Consider the following 10033-nt stretch of genomic DNA (forward strand, 5'->3'; position numbering starts at 1 on the left):
TCCACCTCAGGGCCTTTGCACCTGCTATTTCCACAGCTTGGGTTGTTCTCCCCATACAACCACCACCAATATGGCAAGTCACCAACAGATGTGACTGAGGCTTGGAACTGTGCTGGGATGTGCCCAAGGTCACGCACTGGCCAGGGGCAGACAGAAATGATGGGGATGTGGGGATGGTCAGCAGCCAAGGGCTCAGCTCCCAGGTCAAGCAAGCCTGTGCCTGAAAATGACTATGCAGGTTTCATGTGTGAGGACGAGACGTAACAGCCCTTACCTGGAGGTGTCTGTGGTGCTGGATCCCTGCATGTTCTCAGCCTGGGAACAGACTACCCTTGGGGGGCGGGGCGGGGTTCTCTGGACCCTACATCCCCAGAACCATCCTGGCTACTGTATATGCAACTGGACAGAACCCTGGTCAGGGGTCCATACCTGACCAGGATGTCAGACCAGCAAAGCTCTTCCTGAGCTGGGCTCCAGGGCTGGCCTAACTGGGAAGGGAGGCCGGGCAAGATGAGCAAGTGGATTAGGTGGGGCCAGCTCAGCACCCTCCCTTAGACCTGACTGGACATAGGCCTCCTGCCTGGTTCTGCCTTGGGCAGGCCCTGAGCCCTCTGGCTCGGGGTTGGACTCCCAGGAGTGGAGTTTCAGAGGACACCCTGAGGGGAGGGCATTCTAAAACCCCCCACCCACCCCCAAAAAAAACCCGTAGGAAGGCCATCCTGCAGGGATGAGGGGCTGGCCCAGCCAGGTGCCACCCACTCCCACCCCCTGGTGGTTCCATCCTGAAATGCAGCTCCAGCCACTCAACCCTGGATCCCGAGACAGAACGACAGGGTTAGTAGGGAGCAATCGTTTGCATTAATCCAGAAACAGCCATTTAGGACTGCTCAGAAGGGGTTTCAGACACATGGGGGCCCCAGGCTAGACTGCTCAGTGCACACCAAGCCTTACCCTGCCTCTGCCTCAGTCAACCTTCTCTGGACCCTGACCTACATTTAAGGCATTCATTCATGGGGGTGCCATGCTCAACCCACACCTCCCTACCCCTTTTCAGATGAAAGGCTGAGGGAACCTGAGCCCAGGTCATTGGTAGAAGTACTGCCGGCCACCAGAATGCGGGACAGGGCAGCCAGTCACTCCAGCTGTGGTATCTGCCCTCAGCTGGTAAGTATGCTGATGTGGGAGCAGCCTTGACATGCCAGCTGGGGCTCACTGAGGCCAAGTCCCTCCTGAAAGGGAGGCCAGAAGGGTCAGGGATCACAGGCCTGGCTGTTGTGAGCTTAAAGCCAAAACACTCACCAGCATTCTGGTGCCAAACTTGGTCAACAGTAGGTGCTCAACATGGTCAGCACAGGGAAGGGCAGAGCAAGGCCCAAAAGGGTCCAGTGACCTCCCAGCTGGGGGAGCCTGTACAAGGGTTTAACCTCTGCATGGCCATATTCCTGTGACGCTGGCTAAGTGAAACCAACAGGGCAGGGCCTCCCTCCAAGTTCCTCCCAGCTCCAGGTGTGGGGCAGGCCTCCTGCATGACACCCCTCTCCCACCGCCAGAACTTGGCTGCAGGCCACAGACCGAAACAAGCCTGAACTGGATCCCGCTCCTGCGCGGATTAGGAACTACATCGCTCATTTGTACACAACAGACCCAGGGTCTGCCCTGCCGTGCCCTGCCCATCAGCAACCAAACGCCTGTCACCTCCTTCCCATCTCCACAGCTGCCACACAAGCTGTGCAAACACTTCTACAGCTGAGCCCCAGCTGCCTCACCCCTAACATTGTACACACACAGCTTACTGCTCCAGGCTGCTTTCGAAGTTCAGGGGCACACCCAGACTCCGGGTTCTGGGCCAGGCAGGGGTAGGTCAAAGGAGACCAAATGGAACTACGAGGCCATGAGGCCATGGGCAGCACGCCTACGGGAGCACAAGGGCCATGTGGAAGCAGCCAAACGGGAAAGGGCAAATCAAAGGCAGGTATCACTGGAAAATAATCTTTATTGAGAGCCCACCAGCTGCACAATCTGTTCCTGACATTAGGCTCCTTCTTCCTTTGCAATCCGGTCTTTCTTAAGTGGTCCCTGTTGGAAAAGGTGAGGTTAGAGGTGGAGGAAGGCAGGTTGTCAGGAAGAATAGGGCACTCCCTGGTGGGACCAGAGATTCTGGGGCAAGTCTCCCCAGTCCCAGATGGGCAGTAGACAGCTGCCAGGTAGGTGCTCACCATGAATGCTTTCTTCTCCTCCACTGTCTGGAAGCGGCCATGGCCAAACTTGGAGGTGGTGTCGATAAACTTAAGGTCAATCTTCTCCAGGGCCCGCCGTTTGGTCTGCACCAGCAAGGACTGTGGGCCAAGAGGAGAAACGGTTAGTTACAAAGAGCAGGGCGTTCTCTGTACCATCTTACTTCCCAGCCTTCCCTAGGGGGCAGAGGAGCAGTCATGTCTGGCTGATTGTATCCAAGGAACTGGCCCGGCACGTGAAAGCAGAAGCAAACAGCTGGGCCAGACTGGAATTTCCTCCTCCAGAACTTCAAAGACAATGTTGAAGGAGCAGCAAATCCCCCCTTTCCTTTGAACTCCCCTCCCTAATAGCTCAGCCTGTCTGTGGATTGTTCCTTATGTTGTTAGACTTCTCTCTCCTCCCTACAGGTTCCTGGTGCAGGGTGCCACCCGTGGTCCAAGCCTCACCTTGCGGAGGGTGAGCACTCGCTTCTTGGTTCCCACCACACAGCCTTTCAGCATGACAAAGTCATTGGTCACTTCACCGTAGTGGACAAAGCCACCCTGGGGAAAAAAAAGCAAGGCCATCAGGTCAGCACATAACACACAGGACCCTTCAGGTTTAGGGTGTCCCCAGCCACCCCCAGGGGATGCTCTCAGAAAGAAGGCAACAAGGAATGTTTCTGCAGCCTGACTCGGGTACTGTGCCCAGCGCTCATTCCAGAGCCTCATCACCAAACAGCTGGGCCGGAGACCCCACTTCTCTCCAGCCACCCCAACCAGTGGACTGATGACAGGCCATTTACAGGGAACAGAGCTGGCTGCTATGCAGGGACCAGTAATTGACTGCAAACTTGGCCTCATGAATAGGCAGGCCCGAACAGCATTAGGGCCCCAGCCCTACTGGCGAGGCCTGGGGCAAATTCAACGAAGGAGGGTGACATCTGCCACTCAGGGCCTCAGGGACCAGAGAAGACAGCTAGCTCCTAGCTCCGTTCCTCACCAGAGGGTTGATGCTCTTGTCAGACAGGTCATAGTCGGTGGAGGCGTTGTTCTTGATTAGCTTGCCGTCCTTGATGAGGTAGCCCTGGCCAATCTTGTAGATCTGCACAAGGGAGTGAGCTTAAGACTTGGGAAAGAGGACACAGGCAGGAGACTCCCATGCATGCTCTCATCCCCTAGACAGGGCAGGATGGCCGTTAGGGACAGTAATGCCCACTGAGCGGTGGGCCTAGCCTGCAAAGGACTCTGGGAAAGCAGCTCTGAGCTCAGTCCTGATGGGGTGTCCCAGGCTCAGAAGTTAAAGAGCTGGCTGGCTCTACACTAAAGACACTGCTGTCCAACAGAATGGACAGAGGCCTCTCCAACACTTCCTGGGAAAAAGGACAGGCTCCCATCGGTCACACTAGGGATCGGCTGCACCAGAACCGCCTTTGAGGATGGCACCTTATAAGTCATCACACACAAGCCAACCACAGGACAGCTAACTCCATGTGATGCCCAGAGGCTCCCTGACCAATGGTGGTGACAAGAGACTATTAACTCTCCTTCCTATAATGGGGTCACCTTTCCCCTCCCAGGGTTGAACCCCCCGTATGACCCCCACCCTAAGCACCTCACCTTCTTGTTGATCTCAGTGCGGTGATGGTAGCCTTTCTGCCCAGCCCGGGCCACAGAGAAGGCCACCCGGGCAGGATGCCACGCCCCAATACAGGCAACCTTCCGCAGCCCTCTGTGGGTCTTGCGTGGCAGCTTCTTGGTGTGCCAGCGGCTGGTGACCCCTGGAATAAACACATGCTGTTACTGGGGTGTCTGGCACTCATGACATTGGCCCTTTCCTCCTGGGAAGGCCCACGCGAGTCCACTGGTTTGTTAACACCCAATGACAGTGCATTTCAAGGACAGAGGTGGGTTTCACCTGCATGTTACCCTCTAATGGCCATAGCACCCCAAGTTGAATACTTGTCTAGATGTGAATCTAGAGTTCAGGCCTTGGAGACCTCAATGAGAGGTCATACCCCCCGTCGGTGACCACAGGGCTGTTCTCAGAAGGAAGGCAGCAAGGAATGTTTCCGCAGAGTGACTCGGGCGCTGTGCCCAGCGCTCATTCCAGAGCCTCATCACCGAACAGCAGGTTGGAGACCCCTCCTCCTGAGTTTAAGCCCAGCAATCTGGGCCACTGCAAAGCTCACCTTTGTAGCCTTTGCCCTTGGTCACTCCAATGACATCAATCATCTCATCCTGTCCAAACACCTGGTTCACAGGGACCTGCTGCTCCAGCCTCTCACGGGCCCAATCCAGTTTTTCGGCCACCGTGCCTCCATTCACCTGGATCTCCATGAGGTGGGCCTTCTTCTGGCGCAGAGGAAGCAGGCGCATCTAGAAGGAAATGGATGCAGCTCAGCTCCCTGTGCTTCAAGCTCTCCTCCAGCCGAGAAAGAACATGGTGTCCTGACTCCCCACTGGGCACAATTCCCCTTTCAATTCTGATGAGCCAAGCCTTGACACACAGGGCTCACACAAAATAGGCCCACTTGACCAGATCCTGGCACCAACAAGCCGAATGTTCCTGACCACTGACTGTCCTTTGGCCAGTGCCTTTGGGGTACTGTCCTAGTTTGCCTGCCCACCTACCTCGCTCTATTAGCTACCAACCATTCACCTACACTTTGGCAGGGTGGCACTGCAGCCAACTGTATAAACTGCAAGCATTAGAAAAGGAAACAAATGCAGGCCTAAAGCTTGTAGCTGCCCTACAGAACTTTCCTCAGTGGACTGCTGTCGACCTGTGCCAATGTGGTCACTCTACACAGGGCCACTCAGCACTCAGGAATAGGGCCTACACCCAGGGAGTGGCCCAGAGCACGGAGGCACTCCCTACCCAAGCCAAGCCAGGGCTCCTTCTGCCAGGTTCGAGATGCAAACAGGCATTACTTCACCATCGACTACTCACTCCTTTCAGTCAGGCACTTGACACTGTTAATCATGAGTCACCAATTCCTTCAACCAGTTTTCATTAGAACGGGGTATCGTTTCCCTAATAACCAAAAGGGACACAGTGCCCTCTGCTGACAAGTGAAAGACCAACCTACAAGTGGAGGCACTGGATGTCTTACTCAGGCCACTGTCCAATGGGCCATGACCTGGCCCCAGGAACCCAGGCTGCAAGGGCAGGGCAGTGACTGGCCTGTTGCTGTGTTACCTTCAAACAACCCCCAGGCTGCTCACTGGCCTATCTCCTAAGTTTTGAGGAACCTGAACCAGTCTAACCAATCCCCAAGTCCCCAAGGCTTGGCATCACTTTGAGGATGGACGAGGTAACTGAATCTCCCCAATAGGCAGCATCTGATATTCAAAGCCCCACATGACCATAAGCCACCGCCAGACAGGAAGCTGCAGGCAGAGCTGCCTCTGGGGCACACTGGCAAGTGCTCACCTGGGTGTGGGCGATGACTCGGATGACCTGGCAGTACTTCTTCATGCTGTTGAAGTCCTTCTCCAGCTGCTTCTTGCCATCGTCATCTTGCCACTTCTTGCAGTATTTGGTGAAGGCCTTCTTCTTGGATTTATGCCTTCAGGAGCAGAGCACAGTTGGGGAGGGGGCCGGGTGCAGGCCTTCATCACCCCTCCGAGGGGTGAGAGGAAGGCACACGGGCACCACGTGGGGATGGGGCTCATTGCCGGCTTCTAAGGAGCCTTTTCCACCGGCAAGCGGAGCCTGGATGGAGCTCATCGGGCAAAGCCGAGCGGAGCTGAGCAGAGGTCCACAAGATTAATACAAGTCACAAACATCCAAGCACACACTAATTCTTGCTCCGGTCTAGCCATTACCCAAACCACACACCCAGGCAGGACTGCTATCTCTTGGTTTCTCATGGGACTCTCAATACTTCCCAGAAACCAAGAAAATACTGAAAACTGAGTCCTCAGCCAACACCCACTAAGCTCAGGAAACAACCAACTGCTTAAGGGCTGTCTCTCCAGGAACTGTTCTGTTCCAGAGGCAACTAACCCCAACACCAGAGCAGCCCCCCCATTACAGCTGAGAAGCCCTGCACAGGTGCTCCTTCTCCCCAGCCCTAACCTCGGGTGTCCCCTCCCTTACCAGTTCTTATAAAAGCGCCTTTTGCACTCATCACTGATATGCTCAGCAAAGATGGTTTTGAAGGTACGGAGGCCCCGGGGGGTTTCCACGTAGCCCACAATGCCCACAACCACCATGGGCGGGGTCTCCACAATGGTCACAGCCTCCACAACTTCCTTCTTGTTCACCTCTGCAGAGAAAGCAGGCAGTCAGACTTCAGCGGTTTAACTAGAATCCCCAGAAAGGATTAGTGTCTTATAGAAACTGTGAAGTGCTCTGTAGGCTGGGAGGGCAACGTGCTTAAGGTAACACAGGTTACAGAAGCAGGGCCCATGCCAGCATATACTGACAACTTTTATCTTAAAAAATACAGGACCTGCCCAGCCCAGTGTGCTCAGTGGTTGAGCATTAACCTATGAAGCAGGAGATTCCCCGTCAAGGCACATGCCCCAGTTGCAGGGTCCAACCCCAGCATTGGGCGTGCAGGAGGCAGCACTGATATTTGTATCTCTCCCTTTCCCTTCCTCTTTGGAATCAAATATATATATGACCCTAATATGGTAAATTAACAGCTTGGTTTCCATTCTTTTCTATCACAGAAAGCTCTATAGACCAACACATTTCTTATTACCTGGATAATACAAGCACTCTAAGTATAATGGGGTGTCAAAATATCTCTATGGTCAGGTAGACATTAGCTACCATGGTTAAGTAATCAGGGCAGTGTTCCACTTTGAAACTCACAGCCCAGGGCAGTCTTCAAGCCTTTTAGGTCGGCATACTTCTCTATGCTGTGGCTCTTGACAAATTTATCCACATCATGCTCCTTGATGTCAATACATCCCTCCACCTACAAATGGCAGTGTCAGCCATTTACAGCCTGGGAATGTTAATAGTCCTAAAATACATTGAGAACATCATTTGAGATGTTCTATTGATTTCTTAAGTCTGCCCTCTTACAGCTTGGCCCCAACTAGTCCAGAACCACCCTCAATTCCTAAACCCCCACCCCACCAGCTTGGAGGACGACACAGCATGTACGTACTGGATCCTGGCCTATCGACCTCCCGCACGATGTGGGTCATGCCAGCCTTGTAGCCCAGGAATGCTGTGAGGTGGACAGGCTTGGAGGAGTCATCCTTGGGGAAGCTCTTCACCTTCCCGCGGTGCCGGCTGCTGCGCTTCCGAGGCAAGAAGCCCAGGGACCCATGCCTGGGAGCGGAAAACTTCCTGTGAGACTATAAGACAATGACCGACGTTAGTACTTGAACTTGTAATTCACTTCTGGATTCCCAGCTGTCCAAATGGTCCTATGAGGAGTCTCAGCAATGCTGAATCCAAAAGAGACCCAGCTAAGTTGGGTTTGCCTTTTGTAGGTTCACACATCCTGCTGCATTCATCTCAAACCCTCACTTTACAATTTAGCAAAATGAACTATCCCCCTTTTCTCTAAATCAGACAAAAGCGTGCCAGATTTAAAATCAGATTAACAGGTGACTTTATGGTCATAAAGTTCCTGAGCACCAAGAGACTTGTGGGACACACGGATGGGCAGCAGGTAATGGTACTAGAGGCTCCTCTGCCCGCGATGATACATAGGCCACTAGAACTCACAGAGCCAAATCAGAACTTGACAATCAGCACAGAGTCTCTGTCCGCCCGTCAGTAGGTTCATCATCTGTGATTTCTGGGAACTCTAGAGGCCTAAGTTGTCCCCGCAAGCGTCCCGTAAGTTTCAGAATGCGGACTCAACACCCTCCACCGTCTCCCCTCCTGCCTACTGCGCTTTGATTCCTAAACTCCCAACTGGCAAGAATTACGTTGCCTAGCCCCCCACGTCTAGGTCCTCCTGGCTGAAATGCTCACGGACTCCAATCTCGATTAACACCAAATTGGTAAGGCCGAGAGACCCAGAAACAACCCATGGCTTGAAAATTGTCGGACCCGGGCACCCTAGCCCAGCTCAGGCCTTCTCGCCAGCCAAGCGATAGGCCCAAGACCAACCACAGGCCTCGGTGTTTCCCGAAAATAGGCCTGACTGCGGATCCCACTGAGCTTCTCGTGCTCTCAGAGCAGGTCCTCAGCGCCTGGAGAGCCGAGATGGCACCGATGCGCCGCGGACTCAGCCACGCCGCCATGGCCGAGGAGGGAGGCGCTAAGATAGTACGTACCATCCTGCCGCCAACGCTGCCGGTAGAGAGCGGTCGGCGCGCGGCGCGCGATATATAAAGCCCCGTCTGGCTCCGCCTCTTCCGGCGTACGAGCGCGCACCCGCGGCGGACGTCGGGTCAGGGGGCAAGTACCGAGTCCCCTTTCCACGCACGCGCGTCCTTGCCTAGCGTTTGTTCCCAGCTAGACGTGAGTTTCAGAAGCTGGCGTTGGAAACGCTACGGCGAGCGGCTGGGTTCAAACTTAGTGAAACGCCGCGGAAATGTGGCAAAGGGCTTCGATGCAATAAACCTACAGCGGTGGGCGGCAGCCAGATTTGGACACACCGTTCCGCTGAATGAAGATAGCTGGCCGCGTCGCTTCTTTTCACATTGAATGCAGTCACCTCTGGGATTGAATAACTCAGCTGTGGGCTTCTGCCCAAAACAATTTCACGCATGGAACCCATTTCCGTCCCACTCAGTAGATCAGGTTTGTTGCATTTTGCAGGCACACAGTTGGAAAGCGTTGCACTGCTCTAAGTTGGAGAGAAAAGATTGCACCCCTGGTTTTCTGACTTCCAACCGAGAGCCGCTTCCACCACACCCACTTGCCTTTGGTATGTCCTAATTTGGGCCCTTGCCGGTTTGCCTCAGTGGCTAGAACATCGGCCTGCGGACTGAAGAATCCCGGGTTCGATTCCGGTCAAGGGCACATGCCCGGGTTGGGGGCTCGATCCCCAGAAGGGGACGTACAGGAGGCAGCCGATCAATGATTCTCTGATGTTTCTATCTCTCTCTCCCTCTCGATCTCTGAAATTAATGAAAAAAAAAAAAAAAGATTTAACAAACAATGCCACTGAAGATCCTGAGCAAACTTTGCAGTCAAGAGAAAGGACAGCATCGATAGACCTGCACTGCCATGTAGCTCACTGGGATATTGCCTTGCATCTCAGTTTCCCCACCTGTCAAACAAGAGATTTATTCATTCATTTAACAAAAGTGTCCTGAGCCTGCTCTGCCTAAGAATGACTCTAAGGAGACAACTGGACTGGGAGAAGCCAGCTAGGAGGTGGGGATAGGTAGAGGGCTTTCACTATTCCGTGCAAGCCGTCACGGTGGGTGACCTGGAAAGGGGCACTGAGGTGGACATAACGGAGCAGAATCAGGAGATACTTAGGATGGACGGGACCTGGAGACTACTCATATGAGTCACTGGGGCTAGGGATGGGGAGAGGAAGCAGGAAGGGCCCCAGTCAGGATACCCATTTTGGAATATTAAGTAGATAGTGTTATTTTTTAAAGGGTGAGATAAATTTATATATGTGGGTTTGGATTCATTTATGGGGTTAACTGTATCCTTTCTCGTTCCAAGAACATGTCTAAGGCTACAAGAAAAAGGTGAGGAAGTGATGAAGGGAAATAAGATGGGATCTCGCTCAAACACACATTGTAGAACTCTGTTTACGCCAGAGTAGCCCTCCCATTTGGTTCTGAGCCTCTGTGAGGCCAAATATAAAAATGACAACGAGGAGTTACATGCTTTACAATATCCACATGTTAAAAAGAAGCCATTGGCCGAAACCAGT

General features: G+C 53.6%; 1 protein-coding gene across 1 annotated transcript; it reads right to left on the reverse strand.

Annotated features, from left to right (window-relative positions):
• Positions 1-1973: 1973 nt before the first annotated feature.
• Positions 1974-8557, reverse strand: RPL3 (ribosomal protein L3). Its single transcript, XM_080661778.1, has 10 exons — positions 8469-8557; positions 7343-7535; positions 6319-6487; positions 5650-5785; positions 4406-4592; positions 3834-3994; positions 3217-3318; positions 2682-2777; positions 2217-2336; positions 1974-2076 (listed from the first exon to the last, which is right to left on the reverse strand). The coding sequence occupies exons 1-10, from the start codon at positions 8469-8471 to the stop codon at positions 2032-2034; spliced, it is 1212 nt and encodes a 403-aa protein (XP_080517904.1). The 5' UTR covers positions 8472-8557; the 3' UTR covers positions 1974-2031.
• Positions 8558-10033: the final 1476 nt, after the last annotated feature.

The sequence above is a fragment of the Plecotus auritus genome (genome assembly GCF_963455305.1).
Source record: "Plecotus auritus genome assembly, chromosome: 3".
Taxonomy (NCBI): Eukaryota; Metazoa; Chordata; class Mammalia; order Chiroptera; family Vespertilionidae; genus Plecotus; species Plecotus auritus.